The 27,930-nt window shown below is 37.7% G+C and overlaps 2 protein-coding genes and 1 long non-coding RNA gene across 4 annotated transcripts; 1 reads left to right on the top strand and 2 right to left on the bottom strand.

Moving 5' to 3' along the window:
• Positions 1–12: 12 nt before the first annotated feature.
• Positions 13–27,796, bottom strand: LOC135771733 (uncharacterized). The gene is made up of 3 exons (XM_073815490.1): positions 27,785–27,796; positions 27,146–27,698; positions 13–3,072 (listed from the first exon to the last, which is right to left on the bottom strand). Exons 1-3 carry the CDS (start codon positions 27,794–27,796, stop codon positions 1,970–1,972), a joined length of 1,668 nt encoding a protein of 555 aa, XP_073671591.1. The 3' UTR covers positions 13–1,969.
• Positions 11,102–16,479, top strand: LOC135771770 (uncharacterized). 2 transcript variants are annotated; one of them, XR_010543032.2, is made up of 5 exons: positions 11,102–11,234; positions 11,660–11,702; positions 14,110–14,166; positions 14,234–14,332; positions 15,386–16,479. It is a non-coding gene; the product is annotated as an uncharacterized lncRNA (long non-coding RNA). The 2 variants fall into 2 exon arrangements; XR_010543031.2 differs by having other exon boundaries at positions 14,234–16,479.
• Positions 21,973–25,841, bottom strand: LOC141282470 (uncharacterized). The gene has a single exon (XM_073815459.1). The coding sequence runs from the start codon at positions 25,839–25,841 to the stop codon at positions 24,612–24,614; it is 1,230 nt and encodes a 409-aa protein (XP_073671560.1). The 3' UTR covers positions 21,973–24,611.
• Positions 27,797–27,930: the final 134 nt, after the last annotated feature.

Below are 27,930 nucleotides of genomic sequence, written 5' to 3'. Positions count from 1 at the left end.
ATGCTAATCAATATTCCATTTTATTACACCTCTTTAGAAAAATGAGTAAAACAAGCAAACTATAATTTAATGTAATGTCAGCTGACAGCAGTGCTTACACTGTAAAACATTTCTGTAGAAATTACAGTACTACTGGGTATTACTGGCAACTAAACATACTGTAGATTTTACATTTATGTTATTTACTGGCAACAGTTTGTTCAAATATAAATGATCATGAAACATTTTCAGTCTTTATCTTCAACAGTAAGTTACTGGCAACCAGCTGCATAATTACAGCAAATTTTTTACAATGTAAATATAAACCATGTGAATAAATACATTTTCAGTTAAGCAATGATTAATGTACGAGTTTAAACAATTTACTTTTATTGACTGAAAACAAACAGGAAACATGAATAAAGATGAATAAATGAATGAATAAAACCATCACAATAAAGTCCATACAATATGAAACTATAGGACAATATATTGCAGAGGCCGATATATCAGCCAATATTTGAAATTTTCTCTTGGATAAACCTTTTCAATTGGCAATACATTTCTCTATTACTTAAATTTGATGTTTGTAATAAAAAGACACTCATTGTCACTCAATGTTAAGCCAAAGTCTGACAGACAGTAAAATGACCAATCATTATTATTTACTTTTTAACATGATGTTACAAATCTGTATAAATTTCTTTGTTCTGATGAACACAAAGGAAGATATTTTGAGGAATGTTTGTAATCAAACTGTTCGAGTAGGAAAAAAGAATACTATGGAATTTAATGGGGCTCACAAATGGCTTGATTTCGAAACATTCCTCAAAATATCTTCCTTCGTGTTCATCAGAACAAAGAAATTAATACAGGTTTGTAACAACATGAGAGAGTAAATAATTATTGCGTAAACTATCCCTTTAAGGACATCATAACCTAAAATAAAACTCTAGAAAGCTTTGAAATATGGGAACTTTAATTTTTGTCCCGTTTAATACAGTACTGTTAGATGAATCTAAAAAAAACTGAACTGTTTTATTTCATTTGTATGTTTGTTCTAGGTAGGGTGGCCATACGTGCCATTTTCACTGGACCATCCTGAACAGGATTTTGGGTGCGTCGTCCGAAAGTCGATCGCATCATCGAGGTTATCAGATTTCAGTAAAATACATTATAAAATTAAAATGTATTTCTCTTAATACATACAATCATTGTAGTTTCATTCTTACCTTGAAATGTAAGAGTTGCTTTTTTGAAATAGAACCTGAAATATTAAACCTTGATGACGTATGCGGTTGACCAATGCGACTTCTGGAGTACGCACCAGAAATCCTGTCCAGGACGCGTCTGGCGAAAATGGCACGTATGGCCACCCAGTTCTAGGGATGTTAACAATCAATTGATATTCAATTAATTGACGATAAGAATTAAATCGATAAAGGCTAACAATTGTAGAATAAGCAGGATCATGCATGTGTGTGCTTCTTGGATATAATTACAACAAGAAGAGTATTACAACAGTGTATCAACGACTCTGAAAATGAGGTGAACAACTAGAAAAATAATAATAAAACCTGCATTCTCACATGTCATGGACTTTCATGTGACTGTTAAGTTACCAGAGTGCCCATGTGAGGCAGAGTTATACACATAAGTCATTTTATTTCATTACAAGATCAGTTTAAATTGATTAGAGCCGATCCTCCCTATACGCAGGCTACGCGAGCTGCGTGTGGCCCGCACCACTAGGGGGCCCCCATGTTCTTAACTTCATGCAGCGCTGCACAGACCAGCTGGCAGGTGACATCATTGTGCCGCGGGAGCCATTCGAAATTATAACAAGCAGTCTGATCTCACGATACTTAAATTCCAGTTGTCAGTCCATCTATGCAGCTCCGCTCTGCGTTTGACGTTCCTATCAACATGCATCTTCATTCGAATATTAAAGCTATCCACCCGGGGCAGGAAAGACAAGCACATTACAGTGTTACGGTCTCTCTCCAGTATGAACTCTTTGATGGGCTTTAAGTTGACCTGAATAAACAAACGTCTTGTCACACTGAGAGCATTTGTAAGGTTTTTCACCTGTATGAATTCTCAGGTGTGTCACTAAAATGTCATGTCGATTAAAACTCTTCTCACAGACACTACAGTGATGAGGTTTCTCTCCAGTATGAACTCTCTGATGGGCTTTTAAATTACCTGACTGTACAAACGTCTTGTCACACTGAGAGCATCTGTAAGGTCTTTCACCTGTATGAAGTCTCTGGTGTCTCACTAAATTGTCATGTCGATAAAAACTCTTTCCACAGACACTACAGTGATGATGTTTTTCTCCAGTATGAACTCTCTGATGGACTCTTAATCGAGATGAATCAGAGAAGCTCTTCCCACAGACACTACAGTGATAAGGTTTCTCTCCAGTATGAACTCTCTGATGGACTTTTAAGTAAGATGAAGAAGTAAACGTCTTGTCACACTGAGAGCATTGGTAAGGTTTGTCACCTGTATGATTTGTCAGGTGTATCACTAAACTTTCATGTCGATTAAAACTCTTCTCACAGACACTACAGTGATAAGTTTCTCCAGTGTGAAATGTCTCATGTTTTATTAGCTGATATTTATGACAGAAACATTTATCGCAGTGTGAACACTGATAGAGTTTCTCCTTAATGTGAATTTTCTGGTGTTTTTTTAATGAACTTGAATCCCTAAATGCTTTGTCACATTCACTGCACTGATACGGTCTCTCATTGGTGTGTGAAAGCACATGTCTCTTCAGACCACGTTTACAGCTAAATCTCTTCTCACAGTGAGGACACTCGTAAGGTTTTTCTCCTGTGTGAACTCTCTGATGAACTTTAATTTTGTGTTTGGTTCTGAAGTATTTTCCACATTCAGTGCAGTAGAAAGGCTTTTCACCACTGTGTGTCCTCATGTGAACATTTAGATCAGAGGAAGAGAGACAAATCTTCCCACACTGCTCACAGTGAAACTGCTTCTTCTTCTTCTCTCTGTGGTCTTCTGAATGAAGTTTCTTCTCTTGTAAGGTAGTAAAGCTGGTCTCAGATCTGGTGAAGAGTTTCTGTTCTGTGTGTTTTCTCTCATGTCTCTCTAAATGTCTCTGTGAGCTGAATGTCTTTCCACAGGTGATGCAGGAAAGAGTTTGTGCTGTCAGTCGCTCTTTTGATGTTGAGGACGTTATTTCTATATCCAAACATGAATCACTCTTCACATCTGAAAGAAACATGAAACAGTTCAATTGTCTTTTCAGCCTTATTTACACAAAAAACCAGCCAGTTTTTTTGCCCGAATAGTGAATTATAACACTGTCTTTATTGTATGAATTAAATATTTAAAAAAAATTCAGAGCTACAAAAGTGAATTTCTTTGTCTTAGGTTGTTTGATTAACATTAACGACACAGACTTAAGTAGGTTAATTGAGGTTACTGTCTTTTTAAGACCAGCACAGACTGGTTTTTAACTCTCTATACATACACTTAAGACATAAAGAAATGTTTTATTAGAAAATGAATACTGTTGAGATCATTTTGTTTATATGTGCCCTGTCAAGAGCAGAAAGATTTTATGTACGCATGCTTTTAGGAACGCGTCTCTCCGATGTGCCCTATTGAGTCCCCTTAAACCCGCGCACGCACACAGAGACAGAGGGGCACAAACTGCGCACATAAACGCCGCACATACGTTGTTTTTCATTACTAAATTTTCAAAATGTATGGTAATGTACTACAGTATAAGGCATAGTAGCGCAACTCTCTCTAAAGTTTACACATCAAGAGTTCTGATCCGTCACAGCAGCACTACACATCTGTGCTACTGTGATTATACTGTAGCCTATGTCAGCATTGCATTCTCATCCCATCTCACCAACAATTTAATACTTACTCGCACATCCAAACGTAGTCAGAGAAGTGCCTTATCTTCTTTCCAATCGCATGAACGTTGCAAAACAGCAGTCGCATCCTCTCAATGAATCACTCAATTTGCATCGGTGATATGCGCAGGTTGATAAGAAATGAGCGGGTGCCGGTTACGAGTCATCCAAACTATTTTAATGATATTCAGGCCGCGGTCAGTCGGTCGAGTTTAAAAACTATTTTGAACAATTGCGGGCGGGGCGGGTTAGTTGAAAATGTCGGTCGGGAGTGGGTTGTTTATACAATGACCCGCGCATCACTGATTCGCATTGGCTACCCGCCAATGTGGCTGGTAGATTGACAGTGTTACCCGCCAATTGCAAAATCCACCCGCATTTTGCGCGTGGTCGGGTGTTAATTTCATGCCCTGTATACACATAATTATTATATACACAGTACACAAACATATATGATGTGAACAAAAACTTTTATTCTGCAAGCGATTAATCATTATGCATCCCTAACCGTAACATCAAAAAAATTAAACTGCAGTAGCCACCCTTCAACCCAAGGAGGGCAGCACGCAGACGTTTTTACACCATATATTGTAGCATTGAAACACTTCATACCCAAATGTCAAAAAGTTACTCATTAAATCAATGAACAGCACTAATAAAGCCCCATTCTTACAGATCATTAACTAAAAAAGTTGGTTTAGGGTTTAGTTACTCTTTAAATAACCTACAGCAGTGTTCTTCACTCCCAATCCTGGAGAGCCGGTGTCCTACAGAGTTTAGCTCCAACCTTAATCAAACACACCTACAAGCTAATCAATGTCTTCATGATCTCTAGAAAATCACAGGTAGGTGTGTTTGATTAAGGTTGGAGCTAAACTTTGCAGGACACCGGCTCTCCAGGATTGGGAATGAAGAACAGTGACCTACAGGGAACATTCTTTGTTTGCTGGGCTACCAGTTTTCATCAAAAATATCTAAAATTGTGTTCGGAAGAGAATCAGAAAACTTTGAGGTTTAAAACGACACAGGAGTAAGTGATTTATGATCAAATTATAATTTTGGGGTGAACTTTCGCCTTAAGCCTACATGCCTGTTGCTAAATAAGTATTAAAGATATCCTAAACTCCTTTAAAATTTTAGTAGGGTTGTGCAGGGCAAAAACTAACGCAGGGTTAGTTGTAGGATACCTGTCTATTATAGACAGATATATAAACAATATCCACTTCAAGTATATAGATAAAATATAGTATTGTTACTATATCGCAGGGGTTCTCAAAGTTTACATTCAAAGGTCCAAATCTGAATTCTCATCATTTTCATAGGTCCAGAAAAACTTTATGTAAATCGTTTCTTTATATAATAAATCAAAACAAATAGTTTGGAAAAAAATAAGTGTATTTTGCATTTAAAGTAAAAAAATGTTATAAACACAAAAAATATGCCAAACGTAACCAGGTGCAATATACAGAGCAACCTAATTAGAGAAATGGCACAGTTTGTTCTCCATCAGATGCATAAACCATGGCAAAAAAAGTGTGGTTGGTATGCAGAGACACTGACCAAAATTAGTGGTGCACCTATAAATTGGCTGATGATGCTTCCTTTGCTTCTGAATGAAGTAGGGTTAGGACTCAAACCAACAGTGATTTCAGATTGATAAGGACTTACTGATCAAAAGCCGTAGTACATGAAGTAGTTGTGCTTAATATCTGGGTGTGATGGCTACAGCGTCACACAGGAAATTTTTTAATAATTCGTTTTATTTTCGGACCAGGAATACTCTGATAGGTAAAAAAAGAAAAAAAAACTAAACGAATGGTTTACAAGTTTAATATGCATTTGTAAAGTAGCAAATGCACACATTTAATCAATCACATAGAAATTAATGCACTTGTAATATGAAGTGGACACGGGTCCGGATCAAGTTCCCGTCGGGTCTGGACTTTGAGAACCCCTGCTATATCGTTTAAGTATATAGACAAAATAGTATTGTTACAACTTACCCCCTACCTGTTAAAATTAACCCCCTATGGGGTAAGTTGTAACGTTTTCACTTCTGTCACATTTGGTGTAATTGTTCAAGAATGGCAAGTACTAGAAACAAACTTCAAATGTTAATTTGTAGCAGAGATGTGTGTGTTGCTTGTGTAAAAATATAATTAATCAAACTTAAATATTTTTGAATGAGTCAAAACCAAAAAGGGTTAGGTTGTGCACCGCTCTCCCCTACTTACATTTTTTGGTCTTTTAGTGAGTTTGTGACAGAAAACCCAAAACAGGTGCTCACATTAAAAATGTTAAAAATACAACAATAATTAAGAAAACATACCTGATGGAATAAAATCATCTTCTTCCTCAGTGCCATCTTCCTCTTCTGTGGGTTCAGTTTTGATTTCTGTGGGTTCAGTTTTGATTTCTGTGGGTTCAGTTTTGATTTCTGTGGGTTCAGTTTTGATTTCTGTGAGTTCAGTTTTGATTTCTGTGGGTTCAGTTTTAATCTTCATCATGAGGTTCGTGCAGTCGATGAGTTTAACTGAACACATCTTCAGTTTGGTCTGCAGGATCTGCTGCTGTTCTCCAGCGTTACAGACAGAATCCAGAGACTCTGTGGAGGTTTGATCCTCCTGTAAGCTCTGTTTACTGTCACACACTGTAGTGTCCTGAGTGTCTGTGGGCTTTGACTCAGTATAACAGAGTAAAGTCAGACTGAGATCGGAGTCCAGTGTGTGTCTGGATTTCTCTTCAGAGAGTTTAGAGTCCAGCAGTGGCTGTGGTGTGCGGCTCTGATCTCTGCTCATCCACACTGAATCCAGACTCCCATCATCACTCACATACACTGAAGATTCACAACAATCCACATCCTGACAACACAACACACAGAGACAGTAAGATTACAAATGATTTGATGTTGTCCGATTCAGGTAAATGATGTTTAAGCTGCACAAACCTCTCGATCCATTGCTAAATCTCCTCTTTCTTCAGCTGAGAGATTTCTGTGATAAAATGATCAATATATCCAGCATGGACAAATCACACAGTCACATCAGCACAGCACATCACATCACATCATCATCATCGTCTCAACACTTAAATACACAGAGACAAGACTCTGTTTACACTCAATGAAACACGCAAAAGAGAAAAACACTGAGGATCCTCAAAAACATTACACGCGCGCTCTCTTTCTTTAGTGAGTTTATCTGCGAACTAAAGAGCTGCAGCGCCTCCTGCTGTACTGGAGAGAGAAGACGCTGACTGCTTTACAATGGATTTAAAGGAGACATATCATGCTAAATCCACTTTCTTGGCTCTTAAATGCATTTTGTTGTATATTTGTAGTGTTTATAAGTACATAAAAGTTGAAATTAGTCTCTTCAGGTGCTTTGTTGATATCTTTATATTCTGTTTTGGTCATATTTTCCAACCGGTTCTGATTTTTCTATTATCTATTACGTTTTTTGAACAATTACGTCACAGTATTTGCAGCGGAACTGCTAAATAAGGACATCGACTTCCAGCCCAACACTACGAGCAATCCGCCATTTTATATTTCTCGCTGCGATATTGTAGTCCAAGCTCAAGGATGCAGAAGTTACGAGAGCGTAAGAAATGTACTCACATCTGTGGGTAAAGTCATTTTTGTGTGCCCGAGGCACTTTAAGGATAACTACTTCACCAATCTCCGCCAGTATAAAGAAGGATTTGCCGATAGACTTCGTCTGATTGAGGGGTCAATTACTTCTTTCTTTGGAGACGACGAGCAGAGCACTTCGGTAAGCAGTTTATAACTTAAAGTAAAAAAGTAAAGTACACGGTGGTCATGGTTTAGCAGTGCTGTTTCTCACTCCGAAGGCTGTAGCCTGCGGAGATCGCTTTTGGGCATCAAGCCTGGTTTAAGTTAACTGAGCATCACATTTGCAAGTCATGAGCATATTACAACAACTTACGATTAACTAAGAATAATAGTAAACTTTATAATTGTTAATATTCTGAAATAAGACCGTCTTGATGACGTATGCAGCCTAGATATGCGACCTCCGGAGGCTGCAGCCTCACACCATTGCGATACCTCCATATGAAGACGTTGTTCTGCAGGTTCGTCGTCTTCATTTTCCTCTCAGTCCGTTTCCGACTCTGGCGCGAACATATAAGGCTGGATGGACAAGTCTTCCGTTGTTGACATTTTGTGAATAACGAGTAAATAAAAAGTTTCTGTGCAGCTAGATAATCGTATCTCTGCTATAAAACTACAAAAATGGCCGAACGGGGTGGAGTTTAACCGAGTGTCACCTCTGCAACCTGGAGAGGGGGCAGGGTATGACGTGCATTTAAAAAGACAGTACCAAAACGAGTTGCTCTCAGATGCACATCAGAAAAGGGGTAGAAAGGGGGCCTGTGGGGCTATAATAATGAGGAATTCAGACCCAAGCATTGCAGTTTCGCTTTACATAGACCACAAATAGAAGATTTATATGTAAAAAGGACAGATTTAAAAGCATGATATGTCTGCTTTAACAAAACGAGCATGCGTCTCAATTATGGCCAGAAATCATCACAAACTATTGTAAAAAGTAATGTCTAAATGAAAAGAAGGGGTGGGAAAATAATTGCTAAAGAATGAAGTCAAAACGTCAAGCAAAGTCATAGAGATAGGACATCGTGGGACAAAGAGACAGAGCCGGCCCTAGACCTTCGGGGGCCCTAAGCACAATTTGGTCGGGGGCCCATTTGACCGTTTTAAGTAGGGCCTAAAGAAAAGAAATGACTAGCTTATAACTATACTGTACTTATTATATCTACTATGTTAATTTTTTTTATTTTGTCTTTTAAATTATGTTTTTTTAATTATTCTATGTATACTGTATGTTAATGATCTTTTTTACGCTGCTGGTCCTGAGTACGTTCTTATGTGGCAACATGTAGCCTACAGAATGACAATAAAAAACCTTGGGGTGGTCCCGGACAGGGATTATCTTAAGCCAGGACTCTGCCTTAGTTTAATTAGAAAACATAACCAATTTTTACAAACATGCCTTACTAAAAACATTATTTGTGTGCATTTTGAGGCAAAACAAAGGGCACTGGTGTATTTTAAGATATGTCAGTGCAAGCTTTTTTCAATTTGGACAGCTCTTAGCCTACTTTTATTTTAGTCCGTGACTAGTTTAATTTCTGTCAGGGAAACTGCCCCCTTGAGTTCTTGATTTGAGTTCCATGTTTGATATCTAACAGGAAAAATATGATACCACTAAACTGAATGGCAGTGCAGTGCAATGAACACACCCTGATGAACTTGCTGAATAAAAAGACTGATAAAGTGATTTTCACTGACCATCAAAGAAACATCTTTAATTGACACCAGAGTTTAAGAGGCACAAACAACAGCCTATATATAATTTGAATGAAATAGAGTAAAATAATATATAGAGTATAAAATAATAAATAGAACACGTAAATGTTTAAATTTTTCAAATACCCTGCTGAAAAAACCAGCTTAAACCAGCCTAAGCTGGTTGGCTGGTTTTAGCTGGTTTAAGATGGAAATAGCTGGTTTTAGCTGGTCTCCCAGCCTGGTCAAGGTGGTCTCCCAGGCTGGCCAGGATGGTCAAGCTGGTCTCCCAGGCTGGTCAAGCAGGTCTCCCAGGCTGGCCAGGCTGGTCAAACTGGTCTCCCAGGCTGGTCAAACTGGTCTCCCAGGCTGGCCAGGCTGGTCAAACTGGTCTCCCAGCCTGGCCAGGCTGGTATTACGGCTGGTCAAGCTGGTCTCCCAGCCTGGTCAAGGTGGTCCCCCAGGCTGGTCAAGCTGGTCTCCCAGCCTGGCCAGGCTGGTATTATGGCTGTTCAAGCTGGTCTCCCAGCCTGGTCAAGCTGGTCTCCCAGCCTGGCCAGGCTGGTATTATGGCTGGTCAAGCTGGTCTCCCAGTCTGGCTGGTCAAGCTGGTCTCCTAGCCTGGCCAGCTTAAACCAGCTAAGACAAGCCAGCCTGACCACCAAGCAGGCATGACCAACCTTCAACATTGAAATTTGGTTGAAATAACCTCAGTTGTTTTTTCAACATTGATACAATGTTGAAACAACGGTGAATGGTAAACGATTGCAAAAGGTTAATACAATGCTTAAAAATCAACGTTGAAATTTGGTTGAAATAATGCCAGTACGGTGAATGGTAAACGGTTGTTTTATGACATTTTTATTTGTGAATCCTTTAGATAAAAATTTAAAAACTCATTTAATGAAAATACTTATATTTTTAAAATTTAACAAAAGTAATTGATCAAGTTAAAAATATATTAGACACATGCAAATAAATCATCTTTGTATCTTTATTTTTCCCTTTCAAAACAAGTGACTTTTTGGTAAATATTTTTCTAGGTTGCTCATATTATATAATGTTTAAGAAGCTAAAAATATTTTATTTATACTATTTGATTGATTTTAACACTGGTGGGGCATGTTATTTCCATATGAATTCAGGAGATGGATTAGGCTGGATAATTTTTTTCTAAGCATTATTATGGTTGTTTTATTTGTATTATATTTTCATCACAATGTCTAAAATACAACGTTTAAAATATACATTTTAAGAATACCAATAATAATATAATAACATCCAACCTTTTATCGGCTTTCTTTACGGTGCCACAGACTGGTCCCTCTGCCTTTTGTAAGCAAAACATGCCCATGCGGGCCCACTGTGGGGTATACTGTGGGACAGTGTGGGCAGGGCAAACTCACACCACATCCCAAATGGGCCCCCAAATTATCATTGGTTGTTATTATCTTAGCAGATAATTTTCTTTTGATGTTTGTTGTTAAATTTAAAAACCAGTTACTACACTTTTATTATAATAAAACCATATTTTTATTTTTTTTTAAGCTCTGTCCATTTAGAACAAAATGTGCATGCATGCTTATGAAATAATTGAACCCACCCCCGGGTGAAGATCTAAAAAGCTATGTTTTAAAAGCACAATATTTCTGTTTATTTTAATACAAGAAATATTTATTGTTCTAATTTTCAGTTCTGTCTGGACGTGGGACATCTTTTTACCATCTTTATTGTTTTTTTTTTTTTACATGTTGTCTTTTGTTATGTGTTAATAGCTATGGTTATTAGTCATGTTCGACTTCATGCAGAACTGCGAGAACCGACATCATACGTTGATGACGTCAATGTATCGCGAGAGCGAGTCAAGAAATTACACTCTCGCGGTACATTGACGTTATCAACCTGTCAGCGCAGCAAGAAGTCGAACACACGTATTTGCGGGCGCGCGCCTCCGTCCTCGTGAGTTCAAAGTGGATTTTAACCGTTTACCTCAGACGACAGTTTTCATTTCTATGGCATATTCTAAGGTAAGTTTTTATTAATTCCTGGTTAAGTTATTAAAATAAGTTCACAGTTATGTTTGTTTTGTTTTTAGTAACAGTTAATTCGATATGACTAAAATATTCTGAACTTTAATGTTGACTGTTGATGCAGTGGTTTGACTGAGCTCGTGACGCATCTGAGCTAACGTTAGTGTAGTGCAGATCTTTTATTTGCCTTTACCTTCTATAAAAATCTGTTATCCTCGTTCTTCAAATTTATTTGACATTGTTTAGTTAATTATAACGCAAGTTATTTCAATGTAGGGTTTGACGCGTAAATGTAAGGTTATTTAACTTACAGTACGGGCACACAGTTTACAGTAGCCTGTTAAAACGGTTAAGAATTTAAACAGAAGCCATCAATTCTGGATTAATAACTATTGTATATTTATGTTCACTTTTCTTTACAGGCCATTTTCTTGTTGTGTTTTGATGTTTTCCATTGGCTGAAGAGTAAGTATTACTTTGTGTTTATATTTGCATCCAAAACTGCAAAAAAAAGTGCTCAAAAAGTGCATATCTGGTTTATTATTGTCATTAGGAAAATATAAGAAAATCATTTAGGATACAATGGTTATTGTTCAGCACAGCAATTCATTTCTTTTGTATGTCACTATTCCTTCTACAGTATGTAGGCTTACATATTTCAAACCCTTTGTTTTCAATAGACAGAGACAAAAGTTAATTCATAGTTCAGAGTGGATGTTGACACAAGTTTAAGAGAGGCTTCAAATTGACATATAAAATTGGTCTTTGTGGTGGTGTACATAACAGCATTTTTAGTATCTTTATGTATTATGGTTTTAATCATAATTTTTTTAATGATGGCTATGTCCATGAGCTACCACCCACCATTGTAACGCACCACCAAGCTAGCATTTTGTAATAGAAATCAATAATTTACAATTTATTTTTAAAGCATCTCCCCTACAACATTACAATGCATTTAGTATTTGTTTTGTATTCAGATCAAATTCTACTAATCATAATAACTAAGATGCAGTGTTTTGTATTTCACAATTTATATTTTCTTTTGAAAAGGGGCCATGACTTGTTTTTTATTGTAGGCAGATTACCATTGTAAGATAATTTCCTAAATAAGATAGCACCTCCCCAAAGGACACTGTATGGGGGCAAAGTGAGTGCGCGAGAAAAGCCTCTCTCCACGATTCACAGTGGACTTCCCACTGAGACACATTTGGGTTTCAAAGACACACCTTTAGGGTGTCATACATTTGTATTATTTTCTCTAAAAGCAAACTGTATATGAAATGCTACATGCACAAAGAATCTAAAATCTGTATCTTATTTGTTTTCTATTGGAATGTCTCATTGCAAGTGGTTACAGGTCTCACTCATATAACAACAGAATTCAATGTTAAAGTATATGTGAAACTTCATTCAATGTTGATAGACACCTCCCTTTCTAAGCATAAACCAATCACCCACTGTATACAGATTAAGGACAGCCCTTAGTTTTACCAACAACCAATCAGTACCAAATTCCTATATGCTTTGTTCTCTGGTTATTTAAGGAGATGTGTAGAAGATTTAGGCGGGACTTTCAATATCGAGAAATGCACCCCCATGATGCTGTCCTGGCACAGCATCATGTATTTTTATTTTACTTTGAGGAATCTGTAACCAGATCTTCATCTCCTTACCAGGTATGCAATGGTTTTTCGTTTGTTTCGTATTTGAATTGGAATGTAAATTGGCTTCTGAATTATGTGCTACCTACCTGGTTAATAAATTGTGTTTGGATTATTCTGTGTTGCTACGAAAGTTATTGACATGATTAGTAAATTACGATGTATCCTTGTTACCGCAATGTCTGAAAATCAGGCTAGTATTACGGACCAAAATCCCAGACTAGATGGCATAGTAGTACATCAGCGGAGGATTTTGGAGATCCGACTAGCACTTGGCGTTAGTTTAAGTTAAATTAGATGCGTGGAGGCTAATTTCCTGTTTAGAGTAACAAGTAAATGTTGTCTGACCACTCTAAATCAGATGAGCCTCAGCCTCTGGTTATTTCAATATTAATCTATCTAAGTTGCATATTAAATTATGACACGATTATACAAAGCTATCATTGGAGAAGACGGTCAGTTTGTTTTATGATAGTGGTCGTGAGCCTCTGGTTAGAAATAAATATTGTAATAATTAAGTTGCACCTCTATGGGGACTAAATAAAGTATGTTCAGAGATGAGCACGCGTAAAAGGCGGCCTTCTGAACATATGGTCAAACCTCTAGCAGCGACCAAGCCTGATTCGGTTGTGATCGTGGGCCCGCATGATTATTAAATATTAATAAACGGCCGGTGCGTGAGTCCAAAGCGACATGAGTAGCCGAATGAACGGATGCAATAACAAGTAGGGCTAAACAAGAATAACCAAACATCCACCCAAATTCTGTAACTGTTAAAAGTAATTATCAATCCGATTTATATTAACATTATCTTGGAGTCAGATAATAATACAAAATTACATAAATGCCAAAACGTCAACTGCAAGCCCCGGAAAAGACAGAACGCGTTATAATCCTCGTTTGGATTCCGTCATTGGGCCAAACGGATGGATGGGGCCAGAGTTGGACCCTTACACCATGCAATTTGAAGAAGTGTGATAAAATACACAGAGGTGAAGTCATGTGTCTTTCCAGATGCCCAAATCTGTACCGCTCAAAAAGTAATGAAGTGACAGTGTACCATGAGAAAAAATTTAAACATTCTTTATTTCTTTCAAAGTTGTACTTGGGCCACAGTTTTTTGTATTTCTAACCAAAACATACATTTATGATTGTATACTAATGAAATATGTTTTTCTTTTTCTGAACTTTATCAAATGCAATGATAGCTAAGATGAGCCTGAAGAGGAGATTTGGGAAGTCTTTGCTTTGCCAGATCACCTGTGGTAAGTTTGTAAAACATATATTAAAAATAGGACCAGAACATCTCCTAATCAAATTTTTTTTGATCAGGTCGAGATGTTTTCTAACAAGATGCCTTGTTGGTCTGGGCGAGTTTGAAGTCTCTCATAGACAGTCCAGAAGGTCTGGAGTCCATCTTAGCTTTTATTGGTAAGTGACTGCACAAAAGGCTGTTTGACCCACACGTAAAGCAACCAGTCAATGTTTGCTCTCTTCAGCATCTCTTGGGGGGGGGGGGGTTAAATTATTTTACTTTACTCAGTACTTATGCTGCGTTCCAGGCAACCGGTAACCCGTAACTCACGACTTCAAAACCACGACTCACGACTCTGAACTGGGAGTACATCGATCTAGTACGAGTTCACGGGTGGGAAGTCACGGGTTTGACTGCCGTTCCAGTGCACTTTCACCGGTAGAAGGTTGTAAAAACACGAGTTACAGGCTGCCTGGAACGCATAGGGTCGTGAGTCGTGGTTTTGAAGTCGTAACTCACGGGTTTAAAAACCTGCCTGGAACGCACCATTAGTTGAAGCACCTTTTGAAGTAGCAGTTACAGCCTCAGGTCTTTTTGGGTATGACACAGCAATCTTTGCAACTCCTGGATTGATTTGTAACCAAAGCGATCAGAAGCACCATTCACTTCTATAGTATTCTTTTAGCCTACTATGGAAGTCAATGGTGCTTCCGGTCAGTTTGGTTACAAACATTCCTCAAAATATCTTCATATGTTTATGCGAACCCATCAGCAACCATCAAGAGAAATTGGAGGTAGCTGAGCTAAATTGCAGATATTGATGCAAATGATCTGAATATGTATAATGTAAATATAATATTGCAGTTTTCTTTTTTCATACATTTGCAGAAGTTTCTAAAATTCAGTTTTTACTTTGTCATGGGGTATGTATTGAAGATTTTTGAGGAAAATATCTAAACAATTACAGTATCATGCAACCACCTTAAAATTTAAATGTGAAAGGGGTCTACCCTGAATACTTTCTGAATGCACTGTAGGTGATCTTGATTGAAGCTTATTGTCACCTTTGTAAACACAACAGCTTTCTTCCTTCATCAGATGGCTATGCTATGTTTCTAGACAGACTATTAAAGAACACACACACATCCTGATGTGCAATAAGATTTTTTTATACATGGGCTAAAAATACATCATTTTTGGAAAATGAAATAACTTTGTTTTCTCTTTAGATGCTGTCATCAGGTTTTAAGTACAGTATGAGCCAGAATGGAAGGGTGTTGGTGGCCATAAGACAGTGAGCTAAACCTACAACAAAATTCATATTTGCAGTTTTCCTGGAATATTTGTTTCTATTCAGATGAATAAAATTACTTTTAAATATTATTTTGTTTTCATATTTTATGTTTTTATTCTGTATTTGGAATATTCCACTTCTGCACTACTAACTGGAAACCTAACTGTTGGAAAGAAAGATCAATTTTAACAGCTGCTTTTATGTTTATTTAGAAAGGGTAGGCACATGCCATCATTCAAATTCAAACTACTTAAGGTGTTTAGTTTTATGGATGGGGTTGTACTGTAGGTAATGAGCAGCAAATTTCATTCTTGTAATAATTACACTAAAAACATGATATGTACAGCAAATCATTTGGTGAGTACTGAAATGTTAAGTAAAAATCTATATTTAGTGTTAAAAAGTGTGTTAAAACTGCGTCGCGATATCAACCTTGATTCACCTTTATTGAAAGTGTGACGTTGAAACAACATTGAAATGTTGTGAAATCAACATTGAAACAACGTTGTGAAGTCAACTTTGATTCACTTTGCAAAACCAAAAGGTAATTCAACGTTGATTCAACGTTGGTACCTGACGTTGATTCAACGTTGAAATGCCGGCTGAGAAGCTAAGACCAGCCTAAACCAGCTAAAACCAGCCTGGCCAGCTAAGACCAGCTTAAACCAGCTAAAATCAACCTGGCCAACTAAGACCAGCTAAAACCAGCCTGGCCAGCTTTAACCAGCCTGGCCAGCTTAAACCAGCCTGACCAGCTAAAACCAGCCTGACCAGCTAAGACCAGCCACCCGACCAGCTAAAACCAGCTTAAACCAGCTAAGACCATCTTAAACCAGCCTGGCCAGCTTAAACCAGCTAAAACCAGCCTGACCAGCTAAAGCCAGCCTGACCAGCTAAGACCAGCCATCCTGACCAGCCAAGACCAGCCTGACCAGCTAAAACCAGCCTGACCAGCTAAAAAAAGTCGCCAAAACCCCTCTTAAACCAGCATGATACACCAGCTATGACCAGGCTGGGAGACCAGCTAAAACCAGCTTGACAAGCTTAAGCTGGTTTTAGCTGTTTTTTTCAGCAGGGTAAACAACATTAACCATAATATCTAAAACACCACAAACAAGATTAAAAGTAGCTAACATTCGCTATAACAACCGCCTCACTATATATTATCCCTTACGTAAATAGCATAACAACAGTTAATAGGCTTGTTTGATATGAGCTAAATCTGCGCATAACCGATCACCGGTGATCAGCGCGAAATGCGTTTTTCAACTTGTTCTTGACTTATGACATTCATATTTTTTATTAATTCCTTTAAACTTTTGTATTGGTGTTGGATTAGTTGTAATGTGAGCTGTTTATATTTTACACAAAAACGAATTTAGACTTAGATTACATCCCAACATTTACTAAGTAGCCTTCCAGTAATGAACAGTTCACCTTTGTTGATTCTTCTTATAAACATCTTAATGTAAATGCATTTGTTGGTATTTCAGTTGCATCTATTTAATCCGCGATAAAATACGCGAATGCGATCTCTTCCATTGCTGATGTTTGCAGTCCACAACAAAGCGAGATTCATGAAGCGTCCCGCTTGCCTGCAGTTTTTTCACTCCTCCACTTACTGCAGCCGTCTGTGCTCGTCTAAATTCCAGGCAAGGCAAGCTGCATCTCAAACAAGCCTAGTCTGACAATGATCAGGTGATGAGTGACATCATAGGGTCAGTCAGGGTCAAGATTAGCGGGGAACTCGCCATAATAAAGAACTAAATAAAAACAACTGTGCTTATTATGATGCCCGATAAAGAGCACTGTAGATCCATTTCTTTTTATTTATTTTATGTTACTTTTGATGTATAATTTTTTTTCAACCACTAGCTGGCAGTGACTCTATGGGGCCCTCTGCTGGCCATGGGGCCCTTTGCAATTGCAAGTGTCGTTTAGTGGCTGGGCCGGCTCTGCAAAGAGATTATGATCAGATTAAAAATACAAAATCACAAACTTTTCACAACGTTGTATTTTCATTCTATTAAATTAGTCAATGTTGCAGTACAACATTTTAAATGTTTTTTTAAAAATGTTTTTAGAACCACAACCTAAATAACAAAAATGACGTTTTATAAACGTTGTAAAATACCTAATTGGCACGTTTTCTTTAGTTATTTAAAAAAAATGTAAATCATGTCTGTTTACTACGAAAACAAAACCAGACCAAAATACAACATTTGTGAGATTTTTAGCTGTTAAACCTTGGAATAAGACTTTTAAAGAACATCATGACCATACAACCAGGGGCCTGATGTATAAACGTTGCGTACGCACATATGGTCATCGAAATATGCGTACGCAATTTTCCACGCACATATCGGGATTTATAAAAAATAAACTTGGCGTAAATAAGTGCGCACTGTACGGATGCTCTCCACTGTGCGTACGCACTCTTTTTGAGCGGAGTGAAAGAACACAAACTCTGTTCTTGTTTTTATACTCATTTAGTTTTAATATTCCTGTTTCATTCATGAAGATCAGCACTCAAATTGCATCTAGGAGTCGCACCTGCATATGAGTAGCAAATATTTAACAGATGAAAATTATTGAAAAGACGAAGCCTCTACAGTGAATGATGTGCCACACACATCTGTCATGAGCGCGTCTGCGTGTTTGAAATGCAAGGCTATAAAGAACTACATGAATAAGCTTTTCTTCACTCAACAAACCCTAAAGGCTAATGTTTCGTGTATTAGTCTTTATCATCTAATCATAGACAAAACTGTAAAAAAAAGTTTTAATTTAGTTACGCCAAATGACAGAAACAAACCGAACTACATTGCTACAATATACTTTATAACCTGTAAGATGATGAAAAAAAATGTGATGCACATGTCTCGGACATTTAATAATTAAAGTTTAGCCTAATATAAAGAGACGTTAATGCAGGTTTATATAAGAAAAACACTAACAAGTATTTAAACTCATTGGTTTTTATTTTCTGGTTTCATCTGCTTACGTGTAAATATGCTTTTTTAAGGTTTATACTGAACTTTTTTTATCTTAATGCCTTATGGCAGCGCCGCGTAATACATCATTGTCTTTATGTTTTATTATGGGAAACACTTAACGCGAAACTTTTATATGCTGGGCTCGTCTACTTGCCTATAGCAGCCTATTCTTTATAAGGTATGTAATATTGCAGTCTTAATCCATTACGTAGCCTTCAATGGTATAATTGATGCACTTGCCGCCGGAGATAAAGACGAACATGACCCGAAGCGATCTCCACCATCCGCTGGTCAAAAACATTTAATCTCCCTCTGAGTTTGTTTTATATCAAAAATGTTATGAATATAATGACACCTGTCTGGCCATATGTGAAACCAGTATCAACTTTGACAATGCCAGTGTTTAAACACTGTTTTTATAATTTCATAAAAACCCATAAGCCTAAAAAAATAATTTCTCTGGCCAAAAGTATATTTTAACTATATGCTAAATAAGTTAATTTTATAAAGTATAGTTTTTAAGTTGAAACTATTTCATTTTAATCTTTTTAAAACTGTTTTGTTTACATGTTCGTAGTTTTTCTTCCAATGCGACGTGAATATATTTCCTTGAATTAAAATATATGAAGGGCTAAATATATTATTAAATGCTTTAAAATGTATTTACTTGTGAAAAATATATTTTGTAAACATATTTCAAAATATATTTCAGCAAATATATATTTTGCCATTTTTTATTATTTTGAATTTAAAAATATATTTTTACGATATTTTCCTTGCGTTTTGTAACGTTAAAGGCGGAGTCCACGATGTTTGAAAAACGGTTTGGAAAAGGAGACGGGCCGACTACCAAAACACACTTATAGCCAATCAAATCAAATCAAATGCCGGGTTGCGTATGTGTGGGGCGGGTCTATCAACAGAAGGTCCAGATTCTATTGGGGTAGGGGCGTGTTTGTTTAGGCGATTTCAAATATCAACACTGGCTTTCAAACATCATGGACTCCGCCTTTAATCCATATTAAAATGATATGCAGACCACATTATGTCCATTAAAACTAAGGGTTGTACGCTCCATATATGGTTGTTTCGGGGAGGAGATGGGGGCGGGACGCACGTACGCACAATCTTCCGCTCACTGGGATTTATGAATGGAATTTTGCGCAGTTTCTGGAGTACGCATGGTTTTATAAATATGAAAACTTTTGTGCGTACGCAAATTCTGCCTTATGTGCGTACGCACACTTTAAGGATGAAATCTACGCAAAGTTTTATACATGAGGCCCCAGGTACATTATGTTACTTTGGTTTAAATGTATGTCGGTCCACCAAGAAAATGCCCGGTATGCCCGAGTACCAATCCAGCCCTGCCTACCATTATAAAACAAAACACTATTAATAAAGCTAAGATACATTTAAATGTATACACTAGTTGTAATTTGGTATGTTCATGGCGTTCTTTAAACACATTTCAACATTATGAGAACGTGTTGGAAACCTTTTTAGCGAAGACTTGGATTTTCTCGAGCTGTAGTCTTTATTGCAGAAAGCAATCTTCAAATCAGAGCATAGAGCTTGGGGCGCTGCAGTCACAAAGTCTGACTTACAGCCCTACATTGCATTCATACACATTTTAGGGGTGAGTTCCCTAAATGGAAAACAAATCAATCAACTTTGAATGCATTGAACATCAAGATATTGAAAGGAAATAACCCTGCCACTCCCTATCCTTCAGTTTCACCAACCCTTAATCCCATCAACATTACCATTTGTCACAGGTGAGAAGGAACAAGCAAGGCAAGGTGCGGATCCAAGTGCAGTTTAACCCAAAAACTGAGTTAAAACAGGCAGGGTTCACACATAAACAGAACCAGGCACAAGCTACAACATTAACCGACAAAATGGAATGAATTAACAGGGTATATATGTATACAGACAACCTATCACAAAGCAGGAACAATGAATCACTATGACAATACACAATGGGGTAAAGCAAGGGAACAATGAGTGTCCATGGATACAAACAAGGGGTGGAGACATTAAGTAACACAGGGAGCAGGGCATACATGAACACAGGTGACACAGGGACATTACAGGTTACACCATCTCACCCACTGTCTCACTCGGACCATTTTATTATCATAGAAATTTGTTTACACCTTAGGCTTACTATTCACATTTGACCCAAACATAAACCATTGGCCATCAACAATGATACAAAAGGTACCAGGGTCACAGTCACCTGGCTAATCTCTTTCATATTAAGATGAGACAGGAACTTGCAGGAACCCAATTAGGGGCTAGTCACATCAAAAGCTTTTATGGCAGTTGCAGGCGCATTTTTTGAATGATATTCTATGGGCAGGGAGCGTTTGCGCGCTGTTTATGCGCGCCGAGCGCCTTGCGGTTTTTGCCGCCGGCCACAGCACGCGCCTTGTAGGAAAGCTGATAGCGGAGAAGCGCCCGACGTCATTCGCGTCTTTCCATTGTCCAATCGGATGAGGGGAGAGGCGGGCCTTACGTTGTGGAGAGGTAAGTTTACAGTTGCTTTGACTCGCTCACTCTCTCCTGTGTGTTTGTGCACCTCTCATCCTCAAACAAGGTCAGAGCAAGCGCCCTCTTTTTAAAGTTTCTGCTAATATGACAGTAACAGCAAAAGAGCGCTCACACTTCAATATTTGATTGACAAGACAGCTGACTCGATGGTTGCTTAGCAATATAAAAAGCTGCATCGCACTGCTCTTTTTAAAAAAAGGCAGTGCGTCGCGCCTTGCGTTTCGAAGCGTTTAAAGCGCGGTTGGTGTGATTAGCCCCTTACACTAGCCATAGGCAGAGGGTAAATCAACTCCAGGGCAAAGGAGGATTCACATAGTTTTTTTTTAATTCCACTTTGCATTAATTTAATTGTTTTTCTTTATAAACACGAGCTAGATTGATGTTCATGGCCATCGTCTTTTGAAGCGAAGATTTAAACGCCGAATAGTTTACCAGTCTTAAAGGCTCGGAGGTGGGGCATGCATTGCAGGTTTTCTTTCAGGCATCCTAGCATTTTGCGCTGCGTTTTAAAAACAATTCACGAGTGCTCTCACGTTAAGGACGTAAACACGCAGTCTGTCCCTCGAATCAAACTTAAAATGCAAAACCAAATTACGCTCCATATATGGTTGTTTCGGGGAGGAGATGGGGCGGACCCACCCAGCACAAGACGTCGAGCACGTTCAAGTTCACACCGGTGAGCAACATTTTGCTACGGTTTCCAGGTTGAACGACATGTTTCCTGGAAACGGCGTTCAATGGTGTGCAACAGGTTTTAGATGCGTTTTCTCTTGTTTGGTGGGTGTGTCAGAAATGTCGGCCCAATCAGCGGCAAAATGTATATAAACCACGTGTTATTAAAGAGACAGCTCAAACAATGGCTACTAGTAAAGTTTACAAATGTGTTCGCTGCAGCTTGGTATATGCAACAATTGAAGACATTAGAAGACATGTTTGCCGTAAGAGTTTCATAGTAAAATATAGCATATCAACATGATGATGTAGTTGTTTATATTTTTAACCATTGCAAGGCAAGTTTATTTACCAAATTTCATACACAGAGGTAATTAAGTGCTTTACATAAAATGAAAATGTGTATACAAGGTATTAACAAATTAAGAACTAGATATAAAATAATTTAAAATAGAATTGATTACCTGGGCCCGGTTTTTCAAAAGGTTTAATCCAGATAAAATAGATCCGGATTTAGTAATCCTTTTTTTTGCGATCCGTGATCACGTAATCCATCTTACTTTTGAGCCAGTTTTTCAAAGCAACTTCGGATTGGATCAATCTGATCTGGATAGGAACTTTTCAGGCTCACCAAATCTGGATAACCAGTGCTCCAACAGGATAGGAAATCACAATGTAGAACTATAGATATGTAAAGAGCAACAAGTAGAATAGCCAGTGTGGGTCAATATAAGATTATTTTTATTTTAAATGAAAACACACATTTAAAAAAAAAAAAACAAGAAAACCCCCACCCCATCCTCTTCCAGCACACACCTAGATATTATATATATTTATATTTATTCTCAAATTAGTGACAGAGTAAAATTTATTGTTTTTGGTCAATTTTGACAGCTGTTTGGGGGATTATTTTATGAGGCCAAACTCTTTCTACTTTGCTGAAGGCCTATACTGAAAGGCTGAATACGTTAAATCCTATTTAGCACTATAGCCTGACAGATAAACAAATAAAATTACAACCTTATGAATAAATAGGATATCTTGTAAGATACTGCATGATCCAAATATAGTATTATTTGATACATTTTTAAAGTTTTCATTACATTTTGGGCATGAAATCCACGCTGAATCCACCCTTCTGATGGAATCAGTTTAATCCAGATTTTTTGGATCAAAGTGATCCAAATCCTACAAAAAAGTTCTAAAAACCCCAAACTAAAGGTTTGATCCGGATCAAAACCAAGATTGGATTACATGATCTAATCCGATTATGTAATCCGTTTTTTCTTTTGAAAAACCCATTTTCAAGATTTGATCCATTCCGTTATTCAAAATCCTAGTGGATTACTTTTGAAAAACTGGGCCCAGGAGAAAAAATAGATGTGTTTCTCATTCAGAATTCGGTAAGATGTGGGAGCATAACAGAAGGGCACACTTAACTCTTTCCCTGCCATTGACGAGATAACTCGGCAATTACGAGTTCGCAATGCATCTGATTTCTATCAAAAGTCCTTCACAAAAATTGAATTATCTCAGCCTTTTGCTCAAATTGGGTGTTTTTTTTTTAAGAAACCTACCCATATTTGACAGGTGATAAAAAGAGAACTAATGAAGGTAGGATGAAATGTTTTTTTGTTTGTTTGAAAGCAGATGATCTGTTATTTCGTTTGATATATATTGTTTATATATTTAAAGAAGAACATTTTCTGGAAGGCATTAAACTTTTGTGAAAATCATGAAAAATGCTAGCGCTGGCTGGCAACTTTAAAAAAAAAAAACGCTGGCAGGGAAAGAGTTAAGGGATAATGGGTTTAGTTATGCTTTCTCTTAATTTCGTCAAAAAAAAAAAAACACAACCAAAAAAATAACCATTAGAGAACATTCTGTATTAGTTATTTTTAGGTTATTTAAAAATAACCACCCTGCAACGTTATGGGAACGTTATTTTATGGTTGCAAAAATAAAACCTAAAAATAACGTTCCCAAAAATGATCACAACAATGCTCGATGCCAAACACACACCTGGGCCTTTTAACACCATGAGAGACGAGGCTGACTGCCAACGCAGGAAATGGCATCCGCAGTGGATAGGGTCCGATACAGAAAATGCAAATACAGTTAGGATACTGAAAGCAAAGACCCTCTTCAAGGAAGCCTACAAGATTAGCATAGCAACGCTGCTATACACAGGAAAGGAGACCAGAAGCCATTTTAAAAAGAACAGATTAAAATGTAATCTTATATTCTGGCAAGAAACTGTAAACGGTAACTGGCTGTCGTTACACTCTGAACACCCGCAACATATATCACTGATCATTGACTGGCTGGGGCGCTACACGCTAGCCAAGTTGACTGTTTCATGTTTTCTAATGAAAGGTTGCCATCTCATAAGCATCTTTGCTAAAGTATGCTGCAGGTCTTAGATGGGAACGGTGCTCTTTGTGTGCTTCTTGGATATAATTACAACAAACGGTGTATTAACGTCTCTGAAAGTGAGGTGAACAACTAAAAAGTAATAATAAAACCTGCATTCTCACATGTCATGGACTTTCATGCGACTGTTAAGTTACCAGAGTGCCCATGTGTGGCAGAGTTATACACATACATAATTTTATTTCATTACAAGATAAGTTTAAATTGATTAGAGCCGATCCTCCCTATACGCAGGCTACGCGAGCTGCGTGTGGCCCGCACCACTAGGGGGCCCCCATGTTCTTAACTTCATGCAGCGCTGCACAGACCAGCTGGCGAGTGACATCATTGTGCCGCGGGAGCCATTCCAAATTATAACAAGCAGTCTGATCTCACGATACTTTAAATCCAGTTGTCAGTCCATCTATGCAGCTCCGCATGCGTTTGACGTTCCTATCAACATGAATCTTCATTCGGATATTAAAGCTATCCACCCGGAGCAGGAGAGACAAGCACATTACAGTGTTAAGGTTTCTCTCCAGTATGAACTCTCTGATGGGCTTTGAAATTACCTGAATAAGTAAACGTCTTGTCACACTGAGAGCATTTGTAAGGTTTTTCACCTGTATGAATTCTCAGGTGTGTCACTAAAATGTCATGTCGATTAAAACTCTTCCCACAGACACTACAGTGATAAGGTTTCTCTCCAGTGTGAACTCTCTGATGGACTCTTAAATGACCTGACTGAGCAAACGTCTTGTCACACTGAGAGCATTTGTAAGGTTTTTCACCTGTATGAAGTCTCTGGTGTGTCACTAAACTGTCATGTCGATTAAAACTCTTCCCACAGACACTACAGTGATGCTGTTTTTCTCCAGTATGAACTCTCTGATGAACTATTAATCGAGATGAACTAGAGAAGCTTTTCCCACAGACACTACAGTGATAAGGTTTCTCTCCAGTATGAACTCTCTGATGGACTTTTAAGGAAGATGAAGTAGTAAACGTCTTGTCACACTGAGAGCATTTGTAAGGTTTTTCACCTGTATGAATTGTCAAGTGTATCACTAAACTTTCACGTCGATTAAAACTCTTCTCACAGATACTACAGTAATGAGTTTTTTCTCCAGTGTGAAATGTCTCATGTTTTAATAGCTGATATTTATGACAGAAACATTTATCGCAGTGTGAACACTGATAGAGTTTCTCCTTAATGTGAGTTTTCTGGTGTTTTTTTAATGAACTTGAATCCCTAAAGGCTTTGTCACATTCACTGCACTGATACGGTCTCTCATTGGTGTGTAAAAACACATGTTTCTTCAGACTATGTTTAAAGCTAAATCTCTTCTCACAGTGAGGACACTCGAAAGGTTTTTCTCCTGTGTGAACTCTCTGATGAACTTTAAGATTGTGTTTGGTTCTGAAGTATTTTCCACATTCAGTGCAGTTGAAAGGCTTTTCACCACTGTGTGTCCTCATGTGAACCTTTAGATTATAGGAAGAGACAAAAATCTTCCCACACTGCTCACAGTGAAACTGCCGCTTCTCTTGTAAGGTAGTAAAGCTGATCTCAGATCTGGTGAAGAGTTTCTGTTCTGTGTGTTTTCTCTCATGTCTCTCTAAAAGTCTCTGTGAGCTGAATGTCTTTCCACAGGTGATGCAGGAAAGAGTTTGTGCTGTCAGTCGCTCTTTTGATGTTGAGGACGTTATTTCTATATCCAAACATGAATCACTCTTCACATCTGAAAGAAACATGAAACAATTAAATTGTCTTTTTACTCTTATTTACACAAAGAAGGATGAAGAATTGAGATTCTGTATCTTTTTCTAGATTCACACATATAGACAGAAGACAGGTGTCAGTCCTGTTATTACAGCTGGGTCATTGTTAGTGATGGGATATTTGAAGCGAGGGTTCAGAGCGCATGTCGAGAATAAATGGGGTTCTAGATAAAGCCTTGATTCATGGCTTGTGTGGTTAATGTAGAAATCACGTAATCAATGGACGTCATGGAAGTCATAAAAATTGCGACACCTTGTGAGTGTTGTGGCGTTTTAGTGTCAGATAGATGTCAAGAGTAGTAGAAGCAGAGTGTTGGAGAGTTTACCCTGTTAATCAGTGTCTTGTTGACTAAAACATAGCATCATTTTGAAATATGTCTGCAGGTCTTAACAACGTTTTTTGGTGGGCTTGAAAATATTTTGACTTTGTTACAACAAACCCCTCAGCACTTACGATATGAAAACCACTAAAGTTAGCGTAATTCTTGCCGTTGTTTTAAATAGGCTACACATGAATGATTGCTGGCTGCCAACAAAATAAATGTGCCTGTCTTATTAAAAATCGTGTCAAATTTATTTTTGTTCATAATATCTTAAATATTGATTGAATAAAGTCACGTCAAATATTGAAATCATAATGAAATGAATTTCTTATCTCAGAATTCGATTTTAAAACTGTAGTATGATTATTACAGACTGGGTCACATATAAAAAATGTTTTGTCATAATTGTGCTGCTTTTTCTCACATATTTAGAAATTTATATCTATTTATAATTGAACGATTGTTAGAAAAGGGCTAGATGAATGAATACAGTGTGGATACCTGTCTATTATAGACAGATATATAAACAATATCCACTTCAAGTACCGTATATAGAAAAAATTGTATTGAAATATTTGCCTGCAAACTTAATTTTTAGCAAGTGTTACAACTTACCCCTACCTGTTACAATAAAATTAACCCCACCTATGGGGTAAGTTGTAATGTTTGCAATTCTGTCACGTTTGGGGTATTTGTCCAAGACTAGGAAGTAATAGAAACAAACTTTAAATGTTTATTTGTAGCAGAGATGTGTGTGTCGCTTGTGTAAAAATATAATTAATCAAACTTAAATATTTTTTGAATGATTGAGTCAAAACCAAAAAGCGTTAGGTTGTGCCCGGTCTCCCCTACTTATATTTTTTGGTCTTTTGATTAGAAAGTTTGTGACTGAAAACCCAATACAGGTGCTCACATTAAAATGTTTAAAATACAACAATAATTAAGGAGATATACCTGATGGAATAAAATCATCATCTTCCTCAGTGCGATCTTCCTCTTCTGTAGGTTCAGTTTTGATTTCTGTGGGTTCAGTTTTGATTTCTGTGGGTTCAGTTTTGATTTCTGTGGGTTCAGTTTTGATTTCTGTGGGTTCAGTTTTGATTTCTGTGGGTTCAGTTTTGATTTCTGTGGGTTCAGTTTTAATCTTCATTATGAGGTTTGTGCAGTCGATGAGTTTAACTGAACACATCTTCAGTGTGGTCTGTAGGATCTGCTGCTGTTCTCCAGCGTTACAGACAGAATCCAGAGACTCTGTGGAGGTTTGATCCTCCTGTAAGCTCTGTTTACTGTCACACACTGTAGTGTCCTGAGTGTCTGTGGGCTTTGACTCAGTATAACAGAGTAAAGTCAGCCTGAGATCGGAGTCCTGTGTGTGTCTGGATTTCTCTTCAGAGAGTTTAGAGTCCAGCAGTGGCTGTGGTGTGCGGCTCTGATCTCTGCTCATCCACACTGAATCCAGACTCCCATCATCAGTCACATACACTGAAGATTCACAACAATCCACATCCTGACAACACAACACACACAGAGAGTAAGATTAAAAATGATTTGATGTTGTCTGATTCAGGTAAATGATGTTTAAGCTGTACAAACCTCTCGATTCATTGCTAAATCTCCTCTTGACCTCAGCATTGTCTTCAGTAACGCCACCTCTTTCTTCAGCTGAGAGATTTCTGTGATGAAATCATCAATATATCCAGCATGGACAGATCAGTTCCTACTCATTTACAGCACAGCAC

The sequence above is a fragment of the Paramisgurnus dabryanus genome, chromosome 8, assembly GCF_030506205.2.
Source record: "Paramisgurnus dabryanus chromosome 8, PD_genome_1.1, whole genome shotgun sequence".
Taxonomy (NCBI): Eukaryota; Metazoa; Chordata; class Actinopteri; order Cypriniformes; family Cobitidae; genus Paramisgurnus; species Paramisgurnus dabryanus.
Note: the sequence above shows the minus strand (reverse complement) of the source record. Positions and strands in the feature narration are given on the sequence as shown.

Coding starts and splice junctions, on each gene's coding strand:
- LOC141282470 (XM_073815459.1), bottom strand. CDS start 25,841: ATGTTTCTTTCAGATGTGAAGAGTGATTCATGTTTGGATATAGAAATA.
- LOC135771733 (XM_073815490.1), bottom strand. Junction 3,073..27,145: donor TGATGATTTTATTCCATCAG/GTATATCTCCTT, acceptor GAAAACACACAG/AACAGAAACTCTTCACCAGA.